The following is a 17754-nucleotide window of genomic DNA, read 5'->3' on the forward strand; positions in this document are numbered from 1 at the left end:
CTCAACTTATGTAGTATATAATTTTTTTAACATTAGCTTTAATAAAATTTTTATTTCTAACTAGTGGCTTGCAACTCCCAGGGAAATTATAAAAGACGACTGGGGAGAGGGTTGCAAGGCACTGAAAATTTTACTACAATCTAAAACGGGTTCTCAAACCTCATTGAACCGCAACCCCCTTCTGACGACAAAAATTACTACATGACCCCAGGAGGGGGGACTTGAAGCCTGAGTCTACCCAAACCCCACTGCCTCGGGGGGTAGGGCTAAAGCCCAAGCCCCATTGCTCTAGATGTGGGGGGCCAAAGTCCCAGGGCTTCAGCCCCAGGTGGTTGGACTCAGGCTTTGGCTCTGGTGACCCCATTAAAATGGGGTCGCGATCCACTTTGGGGTCCCGACCCACAGCTTGAAAACTGCTGATCTAAAATAAAAAAAATCTTGGTCTGACACTCCTTGCACACCTTACTTTTCAGTGTCCCCTATTTTGTCAACCTTTCAATGCACAAATTATATAGGCTTATCAGTTTTATCATTGTTAATCTTTTTCAACATCTTTACATTAACTATAAAAGTGTTTTTTACTTCGAGTTAAGGAGTTTCAACCTGAAAAGGCTGAGAAAACATTACCTTATAACAGTGGTCACCAACCGGTTGATCGCGATCTCCGGTGGTACAGTGTGGTTGCTGCTAAGGCAGACTCCCTGCCTACTCCGGCCCCAACCTGCTCCCAGAAGCAGCCAGTGCAGACCTATGGTCCCAGGGGTGGGGAGGCAGGGGTCTCCTTCCGCGCGCTGCTGCTGCCTGCAAGCAGTTCCCCTGCAGCTCCCATTGGCTGGAAGAGCTGTGGGGGCGGTGCTTACAGAGGGTCAGCATGCAGAGCCACATCCCCCCAGGGGCTGCAGGGGTGCATTGCGGGAATGGTGTGAGACCAGGGTAGGCAGCTACCACCAACCAGGAGCCGCTGGAGTTAAGTGCTGCCCGGCAGGAGGCCACACCCCAACCCCCATCCCTGAGTCCCCTCCTGGGGCCAGCACCCCATATCCCCTTCTGCACCCTGAACCCCCTCCTGCACCCCAAGCCCCACCCTGAGCCCCCTCCCAGAGCCAGCACCCCAAACCCCCTTCACCCCAACCCCATCCCTGAGCCCCCTCCTGGAGCCAGCACCCCATACCCCCTTCTGCACCCTGTACCCCCTCCTACACCCCAACCCCCAGTCCAGTGAAAGTGAGGATGGGGGAGAGCAAGAAATGGAGGGGAGGGTGGAGTAAGTGGGGCGGGGCTTTGGGGAAGGGGTGGGGCCTTGTGGGAGGGGCAGGGTAGATCCTGGGTTGCCCTTAGATTCAAAAAGTGATCTTGGACATAAAAAGGTTGGAGACCACTGCCTTATAAGATTTGGCTTTTCTTACCCTTTTACTGAAGGCTGAAAATCAATAATGCTTCTTGCCTGCCTTATACCTCTGGGGGTAAAAGAGGAACTGCTTCCTAATCCAGTTGATCAGTTTAAGAAGCACAAAGACTGTCATAGTCCTTGTAATTGTTGCTGGGTGGTAGATGTGAAGGCCTTGCATGTGGGCTTCCCATTGGAGAAGAAATTGGTGGTATGGAGTCTGGATATATTAGTTCAACTTGTTTGTTTTATGCTATATACACCAATCTTTTGAACACAGTTGATCACAAATAGCATGCATGTAATCCCCTTTCAGAAATCGCAGTCTATAGATCAGTGTCTGGTTCTCAGGAAGAAGCTCTGCCCCAAGAATTGACTTCAGACAGAGGAAATAAGACAGAGTGCAAACTCTCCTGCTGTTTGCAACAGCTCCCCCAACAGAATACATACTTTACCTCAAAAATTAACAATAATACAGCAATTCTTCGAAGAATGGATAATGTTTGCACACTAAGGCCTTGACTACACTTGCAAGTTACAGCACTGTAAAGCTTCCCCCAGCGCTGTAACTCACTCCCTGTCCACACTGGCAGGGCACTTGCAGCGCTGCATCTCCCTGGGTACACCGCTGCAGGTACTCCACATCTCCGAGAGGAATAACAGCTGCAGCGAAGTGGCTGTGACTCACAGGTGTGAGTGTAAACACTTGCAGTGCTGTACTAATCACCTTGTCAAGTGGCTAATCCTCTCCATTGTTGTGACCAGCTGCAGGAATGCGGAAGTGCTGGTTTCAAAGCTCATACTGCAGAGAAAAGCAAAAAATTTGCAGCTTGCTTTGAGTGAGTAAACGAATGAGCAGGGGGCCGGGAGTTCGGAACTTGCAAAATAGAGAGCTGACATGCTCCAAAAAGCACTCTCCCTCCCCCCACACTCCGTCACAATCCCTCCCCCCCCCCCCCCCCCCCCCCGTTTTGAAAAGCACATTGCAGCCACATGAATGCTGGAATAGCTGCCCGTAATGCACCGCTCCCAACACAGCTGCAAGTGTTACAACTGTGGCCACACCACTGCGCTGGCAGCTGGCAATGTGGACAGACTGCAGCGCTTTTCCCTACTCAGCTGTACGAAGACAGGTTTACCTCACAGCACTGTACAGCTGCAAGTGTAGCCAAGGCCTAAGGAAAAAATAACTAAGACTAACAGTGCCATCTGGTGACACTTATTTTTATTTATACTAGCAGGATAAAAATGTGTTTTCATTAGCTCTCCCTATTAAATTAAACTATCAAGTAGATATTGCAATGCATGTTTTAAAATTTCAATAGCGCTATTTTGACTGATATATATCACAACTTCGAAGTATTCACAGTGTGACTGAAAGCTCAAAAACAACAAATACAATATTAATGCTAAAACATTAGAGTTAAACGTTTACATCATTTTGCCTGCTTTCCTGTCTCTCCCTATCGTTTTTGTAAAGGTACTAGTAAAAGCCAGATTTCTAGCCATAAATCTGAAAACCTTTGCTGTTAAGGGTTTAATCAGAGCTGTAACATTTTTTTTATTTACACTTTTTTAGCTAACAGATTTTTAACTTTTTTTTTGTATGTGTGTGTGAAATGTTTTAAGATGAAATTGGCCCTCCAAGTGTAACAGTAAGCTCTAGTACGGATTCGCTTCGTATCCATCTCACTCCTCCAGGAGAGTCTGAAAATAAGTCCATGAGTGAATTTTATGACTTATCTTACCGCGTTCTGTACTGGAAAAATTCTTCAGATACTGAGGTAAAAAAACTTTTTCAAACTTCTTTAATTAAAAAGGTGTAATAATAAGTAACATGATTTTAATGTTACACTAAGACCTTCCCCCTTAAAAAGTTTAATTTCACAAAGAGCCTTGTTATGATTTTCTTGTTGCAGAGCTCACATAAAATGTAAAATCTTGCTGGGATGTATACATCATAAAGTAGGCAAAGATGGTAATATTGGTTGATGGCAGCTATCCTTCATGATATTGCCTCCATACATTTTAGGAATCTTGCATGTATGGCTGCTGATAGATCATTTTTGAGTAGTTGACTGCATGGCTCTCTGGAATAAGTTTATTTAGGACCTGACCCTGTGCAAATTGAAGTCATTGATAAAGCTCCCATTGACTTCGCTGGTGCAGGATCAGGCTTTTAGAGAAAAAAATTACTTCAGAAAGTTATTGGCAGCTTTATGGCCACTCAGTTCAAAAAACAGTAATTCTTTTATCAGTTACTCCAAGGAGGAACAAAAAAAGCTGGCATAATACTAATTGAATTATATCCCTGTTGATCTAAAAATATTCTCTTTTTAAATTCTCAGCACTGAAGTTTGTATGGCATATCTAATTAATTCAGAGCTAAGGTTAGACTGAATTTCTCTGCATTTATGAATTCACACATTTTTAGTTGACATTTTGATGTGATTTTTCCATTTTTAAACTTGTGTAATAAATTCTTTAACTTTGTTTTACACGACTATAATAAGAATTAACATATGAAAAGATATCAGAACACTTAAACATACCAGAAAGTTTTCTGTATGTACAGCTCAAACTTTGAAGTGTACTATTGGAAGCACCTTTTCAAAATAGTGAAAATGGTTGGTTAGTTTGCGAACTAATACTTTCTAAATGTAGTTTTGAAATTGAAACTTTTGATTTGAAAGAGTGAAGTATAATTAAAATTATACAAAAATATTTTTTTTCAGTATTGCATTATCTACAATTTTAATACAATTGAATCAATCACGTACTGTTTTTTTAACTTGCATTTCTTATTTTTCTTTCAGGAGAAAATCAAAGAAGAAGAACAGTTGTTATTCACAATCTCTGACTTGACACCCTTGGTTTTGTACTGTTTGAAAGTACAAGCATTTTCACCAGCATATAAAAAAGATGGTCATTTTAGTGATGTGGCATGTATTAAAACGCTTAATGGTATGAAAAGTTTAAATATATGTTTGGGATATATTGAAACTCAGTTCAGAAATTTTTATAATTTAGGCTACAATAAAATGACTTAACCTAAAATATGCAATTTCCTCTGGAAAGACGCATTTCTCCATATACTGTAAAATTTGAAGTAACTATTGTGAATTGTGACATCAAAAATCGGCATGATTTAATTTACACTAGTTACATGGGATGGTCCATGAAAATAAAAGTAAATGCAAATCAGAATTGTTAGAAAAGTGTGAATTATACTTTGATACTTTCAAGTTTATTGTATTGTCTTAAACCCTCTCTGGAAATAGGTTGGATTAAAAGATCCTGTACTGGTAAGAAGGGGGCAAAATGTATAGCTCATCACTGAGTGAAATCCCATCCATGTACAGATGGCTGGCACAGGGGATTATTTTTGTCCTATGTGAACACCAAGGGATGATGTTTGTGGAATTTCTAACTGACCTTATGGCTAGAAATGTTTTCAAATATTTAAATTGTCTTAGAGTAACATGGAGTTGTTGGCTTAAAACTATCACCCATATAAACATTACTTATTACATATTGGCATTTATAATCCCCAAATGTGGTCTTTTTTTCCTAAGTAATCTATTTAATTCCTTTTATCTTTATATGACCTTTTATTCTTCATATCCATTTTACTGTTCTTGGGATTTTTTTGATTATTTTTTTCTCCGCAGTAAGGAGCCTACATCTGTAGTTAGGATCCAAGCCATGCCTTACCAACACTCTATAAAGAGAAATTGTTTCATTGATCTTGCACATAATGCCCCATACATCAGACTGTAGGATTTTGTTTTTACATCACTTATCTGGAAGTGGAAAGTACTGGCTGCATTGTCTGTAGCTTTTGAAAGTATATTCAGAATGCGACAGCTAATGAAAGGGAGAAAAGAAAATGGGCATATTCCAGAGTAGAATGGGTGAAACACTTGTAGTGAATCCCAGGTTCCTCAAAAGAAAGCTTATTCTCTGATGCTTACAATTCTTTGGAATTAAGAGCTGGATTCAGCCACCCTTACTCATGTTAAAACACTTAATATCTTATTCCACAAATCTACTTGATGCCAGTGGAAAATCCACTTGATCCTGCAAGGTGCTGAGAATTCTGGCCCTGATTATTTCAATGGTTTACATACCTGCCTAAAGTCAAGCACACACTGCAGTGCTTTGCTGATTGAGGCACCTGACAAGATGAAGCCTTAAATAGAGAAAACAATATCTTGATTAAAGGCAGCAGAATATGGTTTTGAGACAAGCTGCTGGGGATACCTAGAGCTGTGACGCTATGCTACCCCTTTCCATGAGCTTACACTTAATTTTTTAAAGTGTTTGTATTTCTTCAGTAGGTGAATTTCTTAAAATGTTTGTCCCATTAATGCTTAAATTAAATTATTGTGGAGTTTGTTGCCACAGGAAGTCATTGAAGCCAAGAATTTAACAAGTTCCCAAAAGGGATTGGATATCAAGAATATCCAGAGTTGTTAATGATAAATTTTGGAAGAGATATTAAACTTCATGCTTCAAAGTTTAGGGCAATCTCAAATATTAATCAGGAAGACATCTATGTGAGAGGCAGATTGTCCCACATCTGCCTACTGCGTGGTTCTTACATTTTACTCTGGAGCATCTGTACTGGCCACTGTCAGACAGGGAATTGGACTAGATGGACCTTGGCTGTGATCCAAAATGGCAGTTTCTAGGTACCTAAATTTGGTGCTGAAAACCTTTTGCTTTGTTTCAGTAGAATGCTCTAAGCTATTGGGATGGTGTGAAGATTTATTCATGTTCATGTAATGCTTTCAAGAAACACTGTAAATGTGAAGTTTTGTGGTGTAGCCTTTACATTGTATATGATCTTTAAATATAGAGATCTTGGTGATGGGACACTTCATGAATACCTAGATAAATTAATTATTATTTCTTTATTTTTTAGATAAAACTTCACCTCTGACTATTTTGAAAACCTTTGTAATCGCCATGATTGCCTTTTTCTTTTTTGCATCACTTTTGATTTTTGGTATATATTATATATCTAGACGGATCAGATATGCATTCTTTCCATCATGCAAACCTCCTTCAAACATAGAGGTAAGGTTTTGACTATCTTTCCAAGAATGTAACTATTCAAGGCTCAAAGAACACTAGAATGTCATCACATAATATATCTGATTCCTTGTTCTAAAGAATAGTGTCAGGGAGGCTTGCCAGGATTAGATACCAAGAGTTTAATGATAAAGTATGTGAATTAGTCTGATATCTTGTGATTATTACTGATTTCTCTAAATCTGTGATAAGCAGATATTTCAATTTGTATAGAAAAAAGAGGACAGTCTATTGAAAGCCATTACAAAATAACATTTTAGGAGTTCTACCTTGTCAGGCTGACCCAAAGAAGGGGAAAAGCCCATATCAAATTTTAGTTTTAAATAAAGGAATGCCTTTGTGCAAATGTTTTTTTCTTCCAAGCTTCAGATTTTGCTTTAAAAAAACCTACTTTTTATGGGACATTACATCCTCTAGTAGCTGATGGATAAAGAATAAGTGGAGTAGATGAGAATGAAGAAAGTTCATGGGGAGTGCTCCTTTCCCATGAGTTCCTCTGAGTCTCCAACTCATGTTCCCTTCTCTTCTGCCCCCAACACTCCTAATTGTACTGTGGTGGATGGATGAGGAGCTTAATTTTTGTAGCTGTTGTAGACAGCTCTGTTTTCTGTCTTTAGCTCCTTTATTCATTTTAGTTCCATTTTCACCTGTTTACTCAACTAAGTAGTTTAACTGTCAGTTCCTTGCAAATATAGGATAAGTTAACTTCTTGAGGTAGTGTGTTAAAGCTGTGATGTGCTCTGGCAATTGTTTTATCTGTTCCCTAGAGATAAGTGCTGAAGGTAGTGAAAAAGTTAAGACAAGACTCGGCCAAAATGATACCAGTCGCACTAGCGTGGCCAAGACAGCAATAGTACATGAACCTCCTACTCCTGCAGAGGGAAATACAAACATGTGCCAGTAATGATGGACCTGCTTTCCCGGTAGAGGGAGTCTCTTTTATCCAGATCCAAAATCACTATATCTAGTGGCATGGATGATAGGACTTAAAACAGATTTTAAGAACCCTTGTTCTGTAGGTGTGCAACATGTATTAATCAATTCTAGAAAAGTAGACTAGAAAAATGTTACGATACTAAATGGAGAAATGTATTTTATGGCTGACTGACTAGGATATTGATCCTGTAACCAGTCCTATTCAATATATTTTAGAATATTTACTACACTTAAAATCTATGGGTTAATCTGTTTCCTCACTTAGTCCATTTGGCAGCAGTAGCAATTTTTCATTTCCCTATTAATGATAAATATCTTTTTTTCATATGACTGTTAGAAGGTTTTGCAGGGTTTATTGAACTTGTATCTGCCAGTAGGAAATCCAGTTCCTAAGGGGATCTAAACTTGGTATTAATCTCTCTCCATAAAAGCAACTTTATAATAGGAATTGCAATTCCATAATTCTTCTAGATAGACTGTATGTTTTGATGGTAGGCCTTCTTTCTACTGTTTTTCATAAGGACAAGGATGTACCTAGACCTCACCCCAAGTTTATCCTAAAGTAATTTCAGATTTTCATGTTAATCAATATACTGGTTATCTTTCCTGGATCTCATGCTCGTAAGGGTGAGTGTAGATTAGCATTCAGACATAGTTTTATTGTTATCTCGCTAGAACTAAGGAGTTTAGGCCTTTCCCAAATTGTTCATTTCCTGTGCTGGAAACTTTAGGGGCTGAACTGTTTCTACACAGGCCTTGTCTAGATGGTCTAGACAGCATATAGAGTAAAGTTAAGATCTCTTCTCTCTTTCTCTCTCCTCTCCTGCTGGTCTCAGAACTCTCTCAACTAGAGTGGTTGGTACCTCTGTGGCATGTTAGGCATGTTCCTCTTTTTGAAATATGGGTCTCAAAGTGTGTACTTGTGATATTGGTGTAGTAGCTTCCTGCTCCAAAGGGCTAGAGTCTGTATAATCTTTTGTATTTTGCTGAGCACATTGTGTAAGTGGTTAATAATGTACTTATTAGCACAGTAAAAAAATGAGAAATTAGTTATGGCCATATAGACTGTGTGATGATGCACGACTCACCCTTGCAGTGCTCCTGCTGGTCATCTCAGGGAATTAGTGTTTCCAGCCTCCGGAGAGCCCTCTGCAGGCCGATGTCCTGCTGCCGCTGGCCCCCCGTGTCCCTCCCAGGACCCGGTGCCCCTTGTCTTTTGGGGTGCTGCCCCTGGCAATACCCCCACAGTCTCAGGGTTTCCCCACCCAGGGGAACCCCCAACCCTCTATCCCCACCTTGCCTCAGTCATGGGCTACTGTCTGTCAGCATCTAGCCCCCGCTCACTGTGGCAGACTGCAGTGTAAAAGCCACTTATCATAGGGTTACCATATTTCCACAATCAAAAAAGAGGACACTGGGGGGGGGAGCCCCCGCCCAGCCCCCATCCACTCCCTCCCACTTCCCACCCCCTGACTGCCCCCCTCAGAACTCCCCCTGCTTCTTGTCCCCTGACTGCCCCCTGCTGAGAACCCCCCACCCTAACTGCCCTCCCAGGACCCTATCTGTCCCCTGACTGCCCCAACCCTTATCCACTTGCATGGGTGGCAGGGTTGTAGAAATTTTGGTGGTGCCCAGAACCCCCCCCCCCACCTGCCTAAGGCTCTGGGAGGGGGGGTTGGGTGGGGGGAGGAGGTCTGGGGTGCAGGTCCTGGGCTGGGGATTAGGGTGCAGGGGGTGGATGTGCAGGAGGGTGTGAGGGGTGCAGGCTCTGGGATGGAGTTTGGGGGTGGGAGGCAGTGCAAAGGGAGGAGGTGCAGGCTTTGGGAGGGAGTTTGAGGGCAGGAGGGGGTGTGTGGGAAGGGGAGAGGGGGTTTGGAAGGGAGTGGGGATAGGAGGGGATGCAGGGGTGAGGGCTGTGGGTCTGAGGATGAGGGGTTCATGATGCAGGAGAGGGCTCCTGGATGGAGCAGAGGATTAGGGTGTGGGGGGGATGAGGGCTCTGGCTGGGGATGAGGGGTTCATGATGCAGGAGGAGGCTCAGGGCTGGGGCAGAGGATTAGGGTGCGGAGGGATGAGGGCTGGGGCTGAGGGGTTTGGGGCGTTGGAGAGGCTCAGGGCTAGGGTGGAAGGGCAGGGTAAGGGCAGCCTGTCTTCCATTAGTGGATGGGGAACACTCGGACCCGGGGGCAGCAGACAGCAGTTGCTGCTGGCTCTGGCAGTACAAGCAGGCAAGGGAGAGGCAGGCAGGGAGAGGGGGGTCCATGGAGAGGGGGGAACGCACGGGGGGGGTGGCAGGTGGAGGCCAGGGACCCATCCAACACTCCCCTGCTCCCTGACTGCCCCCCCCCGACTCCCCTTACCATTCTGGCTCCACGTGTAGGCAAAACACGCTGCCCGGCGGGTCATTTTGTGTGTTACACAGGGCTGCAGACAGGGAGGGGGGAGCAGGGGAGGGCTCTGGCTGCTTGAGGCCAATGGGAGCGGCTCAATCGGCCCAGCCACCCAATCAGCAGCCGCACTCTGCGTGGAAGGGAGGGAGGGAGGCAAGGGAGAAAAAAAACCCTGGACATTTTAACCTTGTTCCCAATTCCTCCCAGACGGCTATTTAGAGACGCAAAAGCCAGACATGTTCAGGGAAATACAAACGGATGGTACCCTAACTTATCATAGGCAAGGGGAGTTTGGACCTGCTGCCTCTGCCTACCTATGGGCTGCCCCCTACAACCCCAGTACCTAATTGGCCTTCCACTAGGCCGCAGCCTGCGGGGTTTCCAGGCCGGAGCTCCCCAGCGCCCTTGGCCTTCCCCCATAGGGTGACCAGATGAGAGGAAGAAAATATCGGGACACGGGGGGGGGGGGGGGGTTGCCCTCCGGCAGAGCCACAAAAAAAAAGCTGAATGCTACTAGCGGAGTGAAATATCAGGGACAAATTGCGTCCCGACCAAAGATCGGTAGGGACGCGGGACAAACACCTAAATATCGGCACGTCTGGTCACCCTATTCCCCCAGCCCTGCTCCACTCCAGGTACCTTCTCTCAGGTCCCTCCCTCTCAAAGTTAGAGAGAGTCTGTCTCTGGCTTCTGGCGCCAGCCCTCTTATAAGGGTCAGCTGGGCCCTCATTAAGCCAGCCATGGCCTGATTGGGGCATGGCCCCCAGCTGAGGCAGCTTTCCCTGCTTTTCCTTCCCTGCCTCAGTCTGCTCCCAGGGCTGTTTTAAGCCCTTCACGGCAGGAGTGGGGTGACCACCCCGCTACAGACTGATAGACTGTAAGGCCAGAAGGAGCCACCATGATCATCTAGTCCGACCTGCACATTGCAGGCCACAGAATCTCACCCACCCGCTCCTGTAATAGACCCATAACCTCTGGCTGAGTTACTGAGGTCCTCAAATCATGATTTAAAGACTTCAAGTTACCAAGAATCCACCATTTACACTAGTTTAGAGACATAACTAGAGACATTTGGTACTACTTGTCTGTATTTACATACCAAAGCAACCTTTATAGCTAAGTTATTAACTCCTTAAAAAAAGGTGCCATACTATAAGTAGAGACATCATTGTACTATAGAATATAATGGGAACAAGATTGTAAAGCAGCTGCATTAACCAAAACCAAATTTAAGCTTATAACTAATAATTTTGTTTTTCCTCTCTCCTTCCATTCTTCCTATCTGCAGTGCCTTGGTGGACAACCTTTCAACAGTCCATATCTGTCAACTTCAGAGGAGCCAACAGAAAATTGTTGTATAATTGAGAATATTGTTATAGAGGAAACAGATCAAACTGATTTTAAAGACTACAAACACTCTAAACAGAGCACTCGAGATTCAGGAAATTATTCTAATGATGATGATACTTCTGGAACTAAAGTGTTAGAAGAAACGCTAGAACAGGAAACAGCATAACTAAAAATAACCTCAAACTTGAGACTGGCAGCCTAACTAGCATTTTGCTGTTCTCATTACATATGAAAGAGTCTTTGCCTGACAAAGGCAGGCTGATGTCAGACTGCTGATTCTAAAGTTTCTAGTTTTGCTTTTAAGTATTGCAAAATTACTTAAATGTGAGGAACAAATATTACTACTGTTCCTCCAGAAAAAGGATATTCTTCTGGTATACCATTTTGGTTGGTATTTGATACTAGTCTTACTGTTTACCATGTGGATCCTGGAACATCACCAAAAGTCCTTTGATGTCTCCACAGAAAAGACAATCTTCGCCCATCTATGTTGCTGGTAGTAGATGCCAACATATGTAGACAGCAGCCTCAAAAGAGAATTCTGCTAAGCTTCCTTAATCCTGCTCTTGGAATGCCTGGTGCCAGTGGTGCATTGTATGTGCTGGTGTCAATTCTGTTAACTTTAAACATATTCCTTTCAATATGCCCTTCTCCCAGACAATTCAGCTAGCTTAGCTAACATGCAGAGGTAGAGGCAGAAAAGGGATTTTTCTCAGGTAAATATTAGCTGAAGGAGTTAAAGGAAAATAGTGGATGCTTGTTGTAAGAATAGTTTTGGGCAACTTAGGCTAGAACGATCAAGACAAACAAGCACTACTACATCCAGAATAAAACAGAGCTCTTCCAGATCAGATGTGCATAAAAGCAAAATCTCAACCTTGTAAGAACAGAGCAAATTCTATTATGCACATTAATGCCGAAGCAAGTTACGGAGCTTATACTTGTCTGTTTAGTAACCAGATACCCATAAGCTGTAACATTTTTACCCACAACTGAGATGTATTTAAATGTGAAATTCTTTCCTACATTTGAAAATAACAAACATATTATTTTCAACTTGTTCTTGAATTCCTACTGATCGTAAATGAAGGGCAAACACACAACCATCAAATGGAAATGGCTTTGGAAAATTGGATCCTTTAAATCCCCCACCATAAAGCCAAATGATCACTAAAATTTATAAACCTGAATCCAACTGATTTTAATGTGGTGCCACATATATGTCTGTAGATACTGGTATGGTTGAATCATCTGCTTTAAATAATTCCTCTGTGTGTATGTTTCAATGATTTTTGTATGTTGCTGGGGTAAATTAGTTTTCTCATTATGATTGCACTGCAATTACTAGTTTGATTGATAATTCCTCTTGACTGACAGAATGGCAAGAATAGTCACCATTTACAAACTTTTCCAGCTCAGATCTTACTTTATCAGTGGGCTCTTGTTTATACCAAACATGATACATGCTGCACTGATACTTGAAAAAAATTTACTCCAGTCTTGTGGATAATTTTTCCACTCTTATTCTTGTCATATGGGATTTTAAAAATAGTTTCCTGTTTTATGGGGAAAATTGACTTGGAGTCAAGAACCAGGACACGCTCTTCCAGCTTTCATGTAAATTTATAACTTGCTATAGGTAATTGTTGGTTTCTTTCAAAATTTGAATATTTTTAATCTCTAAGATCTAAGTGAGTGTTCCCAGCTCAATCCTCAATACTTATTGGACAGGATAGTATGTTTTATAGGATAGTTTCTTTTTTCCCCAGCATAGTTCTGCTCACTCCTGTGAAAGTGAGGCTGGAATTGCTTAGAATAATAACCTGTAGTTAGAAAGGAAAATACAGCATTTGGACATGACATGAATTTTCCTCTAACTAGTTCTAGATTTGGGGAACGTTCATTATTTTACCTTTTGGCACTTTGAGCAGAGTAGAAATGTTTTTCTTGTCTCCCCCCCCCCTTCCCTTCCCCCCCCCCCCCCCCCCCCCCAAAACAAATCAGTTTTTGGTTGTTTTTTAATGCCCTTGTGAAAGTTTGGCAAATTTGTTTCCAAACATTGTAGGTGAATTGAAAATAACCAGACATCCCTTGAGCTTTTGAATTGTTTGGCTTTTTTACTATAGTAGTCTAGGAGGATACATGTGTAAGCCATGCCCACCTCATGTGGCACTTTGTCACTGGTGGTGGCTAGGCCACAGAAATTAGTTTGTAGCTTCCAAGAGATGCATTGGAATAGCCCAGTCTTAACCCCATTCATTGGCCCGGCCTCGAGTGTCTGATGGTGGTCAGTGCCAAATGTTTTAGAAGTAGACATAAAACGTCCCTAATTCACCTAATTGTTGTAATAGAGCCAAACTCTGGCTTTAGATCAAAAAAATTTCAAGAAGCGGGGGGGGAGGGAGGGGAGACGGGACACCTTTAACTTTTGCAGATAACTGTGACCTTGGAGAAGGCCATGTTGTCTCCTTTTTGGAGCAGGGAACTTGAACTTGGAGTCAGAATTGCCTGGGTTCAGTGTACAGTTTTATCAATTAGTGTGGCCTTGGGCAAATCACTTAATAGCTGTACCTGAGTTTGTGACGGTGCTGGGCGATCCTTAATTAAAGGAGCTATAAAACTGTATCATACATACAAATTGTAATTGGATATAGTTTTGCATCTCTTCTTGTTTATGCAGCCGTTAGTGCTTTGTGCTGCAGATGTACCTCCTGGGACTACTTTCCCCCAAAAAGTTATTTTGAAAATAGCATTTCTTAATCATAGCCTATTTCTTCAGCAGTATTTAAGTTTGGAACACATTCTTCCATTTTGGGGGATTTTTTTGTAGATAGTCTTCCTTTGTTTTGTTTTTCTCTAAGGAGAACACGTCCATTGATATTTCAATGGCTAATGGTGAAGTATTACTTTTTGGAAATGATCATTTACTGGTGACACAGATTTGGTTGGCTCCATGTGTTATGGCTGTTTTCCAAAGATTATTGTGTTTAATATGAGGGATTTCACTGTAAATAATCAAACTGTTGATGGCTGAAAAATCTCTGAAAGTTACAGGTGTAAGGCTAGCTTAGGCAACTTCCTCTGACTTCAGTGGGAATTGCACCTGTGTACGTCAGACTTGTACTGTAGTGTCATCCTACTGGATATTTGGTAGTACATTCATTGTATTGCTGATCTGTTCACCACTTTAAATATCTCAGAGGCAGATGCTCTGTAGCACCCGTTTGTGGTTGGCTTCAGTTTCCCCCTTCTCAAATCTCTGAGCAGGAGCTTCGCAAGTCTCTTGCTGTTATTACACCCTGGCTGGGCTTGTTTATTGGCACAATTGTAAATTTCCAGTTCCCCAACAGATTCCCCAACTGCCCAGCCAGAATAATTTGGCCCTTGGGACTTTTGCCCTCTGCAGCCTCCTCTTTCTAAGACCACTTTAAGAACAGTCCCAAGCCAAACCTATAATCCACAGAGCCTCTTTAAATCTGCTCTTCCTGGGCTCTTTTTCCTCAGACAGTATTAAGTACAGTCCCCAGCAAAATTAATAAATGGCAGATCCAGCCACCCCTTCCCAGGCTGTCCCCAGAGGCAGACTCCTTTGCTGATCCCAGGATTACTTATTTTCTGCACCATGCTGGCAGTGTCTGTTTCCTCTTTCTCTTCTGAATAACTCTGATTTTATATGATGCATGCCCCCGCATTAGGAGGCACTTAACTGACCACAGGTGGGTGGGGCCTGTTCCCTCTTAAGGGACCAATCCCAGCTGTAACAATCAGTTTTTGACTTCTATGCAGACTTTCTGGAAGTGTATTGCCTCCACTTTTTCCACAGGAAGCCCCACTACTCCAAGACTGGTTCCCTGACTTCAGCACCTCTTTCTCACCATGCCCTTCAGCAAGTCTGAAGGCGTTTGGACACCGGTTGGAGACTTAGCCATTTGGGAGCTATGCAAACAGCAGATGTTTGCATTGACACAGGCAGAGTTGGTGCAACCATTAGGCAAACTAGGCAGCCGCCTAGGGCGCCAAGATTTGAGGGTGCCAAAAAGCGGTGCCCAAAATGTCTGGGATGCTCACCCAGCGCCGGCTAAATGTGTAACCCTCTTCCCGCCGTTATGCGGACACTGTGGCTTTGATCAGCTCCGGCCAGCCGGGAAGTGATGTCATTCCTCCTCCGGCCGCCAGGGGTGCTGTGCTGCTCCCTGCTGCTCTGGCTTTACCACAGGGCCCCGCCCCTGCTCAGCCCCGCCCTGCCCCCACTCCCTGAGCTCTGCAGCAGGGCTGTGGCTGCACTCACAGAGACCTGGCCCCAGCCGCGCCGTCGGTGAGTGCTGCGGGGTGGTTCCCCACTGCCCTCCAAGCCAGCCCCCCCCCCCCCCCCCCCCGGAGGCCTGGGGCTGCGTAGGGCCCCAGAATATCTTGGGACGGCCCTGGTACCCTCCACCCTGCTGCCCCCAGCCAGTCCCTGCTGCACCCCCCACCCTACCCACACCCCCTGCCCGCAGCCAGCCCTACACCCCGACTCCAGCTAGTCCCTGCTGCACCCCCTGCCCTGCCCACAGCCAGCCCCACATCCCCTGCCTCCAGCCAGCCGCTGCTGCACTCCCCTGCCCTGCCCGTAGCTAGCTCCACACCCCATATCTCCAGCCAGCCCCTGCTGCACCCCCTGCCCTGCCCACAGCCAGCTCTTCACCCTCTATCTCCAGCCAGCCCCTGCTGCACCCCCTGCCCGCAGCCAGCTCCGCACCCCCTATCTTCAGCCAGCTCCTGCTGCACCCCCTGCCCTGCCCGCAGTCAGCCCCACATCCCCTGCCTGCAGCCAGCTGCTGCTGCACTCCCCTGCCCTGCCCACAGCCAGCTCCTCACCCTCTATCTCTAGCCAGCCCCTGCTGCACCCCCTGTCCTGCCCGCAGCCAGCCCCATACTCCCCTGTCTCCAGCCAGCCCCTGTCACATCCCCATGCCCAAAGCTAGCCAGCCCCACACACCCCTGTCTCCAGCCAACCCCGCACCCCATCTCCAATCAGCTCCACATCCCCTGCCCTGCCCAAAGCCAGCCAGCCCCACACCCCTGTCTCCAGCCAACCCCCGCTGCACCCCCCTGCCCAAAGCCAGCCAGCCCCACACCCTGTCAGGTTATTCATTTATTTTCATTAAATATGTAGACTAAATAATGAAATTAATAAATTTTCAAGCCGAATGTGTATGTATTCTAATGAACAATGCTACATTATGCAGTATTCATTTTTGAAAGTTTATATTAAGCGATGCTCCTGGGGGGGTGGCGCAAGGTGGAAGTTTCGCCTAGGGCGCAAAATATCCTTGCACCGGCCCTGGACACAGAACAGCCTTTTCAAAACAGGATATTTATTAGACAACAGGAATACAGTCTTTAGGTACATTGAGTTAAAATGGTAAAGCAAAACCTCAATGTATAACTGTCCTAACTTATCAGGTTGTCCTTGCTTAGTTAGGTAGCTCTCTCTTTGCTCTGGCCTAGAAGGCAAATTGCACATTTGCAGCAAACCTCTCTGCCTCTGTGGGCATGTTACACAGCAAAAAAAAATAGCAAAAAACCCACAACCGCCAGTCTCAGAGCCTGGGTCAACTGACTCTGCCTGCCAGGGCTCAGGCTCTGAGGCTAAAATTAGCCATGTAGATGTTTGGGATCGGGCTGGAGCCCAGGCTCTGAGACCCTTCTCCCTCACTGGATCTCAGAACCTGGGCTCTAGCCCAAGCCCCAATGTCTGTTTCTAGCCCCACAGTGTGAGCCCAGCAAGCCCGAGTCAGTTGACTTGGGCTCTGAGACTTCCTGCCACCGTGTTTGTTTCGCTGTGTAGATGTACCCTGTGTGTCTGTCAGTTGTCGTCTGTCCTCTTTTCACTGAACCCCACCTCCTGACAATGTCCCCCAGTTAATACAATGCCCTCCCTTTTCTAGGATCTTTGAAGCTTTCTAATATTTTAGTGTTCCCTTTGATCCCTCTCCTCTCAGCTTTGGCCAAACAGTTATGTCACCAGGGCTGGGGCCAAGGAGTTGCCTTTTCCCTGATATCCTGGCTTTTGTTTGATGTGTGGGATGTTCCTTTTCTTGGCTATTGTTTTACCTTTTCTACTTGGTTCCTCTAACACACCTTTTGAAGTAGAATAGCAAGTAACCCATCATGAACAAACACCCATAGCCATACACCTTATTCATAAATGACATCTTCTAGTTTGTCTCAACCTGCAAAACTTTGTTGCAGTGTGGTGCATTATTGCTTTGTCATCTTCCAGCTGAAATTGGATAGTTAGCATCCAGTTCTAAACTATGCATTGGAGAGGGAGAGAAAAATGCAACTTCAGTGAACTGGAAGAGCTCCTTTGAACGCCAGGGACTTTATACAGAGTGGCACATTAGATTTGAATGGTGAAGAAATTTCATGCTGTCTCAAGGGTTTGCCAACTTTTTTCTCAGGTCGTCATCTTCTCTAGCTGAGGTGTAGCCAGGGCCGGCTCCAGGCACCAGCTGACCAAGCATGTGCTTGGGGCGGCACCTGGTAAGGGACAGCCAATCTTGGGGTGGGGGGGGTGCTCAGGGTTTTTTGTTTGGGGGGGGGGGTGGT

General features: G+C 44.6%; 1 protein-coding gene across 1 annotated transcript in view; it reads left to right on the forward strand.

Moving 5' to 3' along the window:
* Positions 1–12340, forward strand: part of IFNAR1 (interferon alpha and beta receptor subunit 1) — a 35861-nt gene extending 23521 nt beyond the window's left edge. Inside the window, exons 8-11 of the mRNA XM_034751959.1 lie at positions 3017–3171; positions 4204–4351; positions 6315–6469; positions 11099–12340. Coding sequence (XP_034607850.1) covers positions 3017–3171; positions 4204–4351; positions 6315–6469; positions 11099–11326 — 686 coding nt within the window. The 3' untranslated portion in view covers positions 11327–12340. The remainder of the gene's footprint in view (positions 1–3016; positions 3172–4203; positions 4352–6314; positions 6470–11098) is intronic.
* The last annotated feature ends 5414 nt before the right edge of the window (positions 12341–17754 follow it).

This window comes from Trachemys scripta, chromosome 1 (genome assembly GCF_013100865.1).
Source record: "Trachemys scripta elegans isolate TJP31775 chromosome 1, CAS_Tse_1.0, whole genome shotgun sequence".
Taxonomy (NCBI): Eukaryota; Metazoa; Chordata; order Testudines; family Emydidae; genus Trachemys; species Trachemys scripta.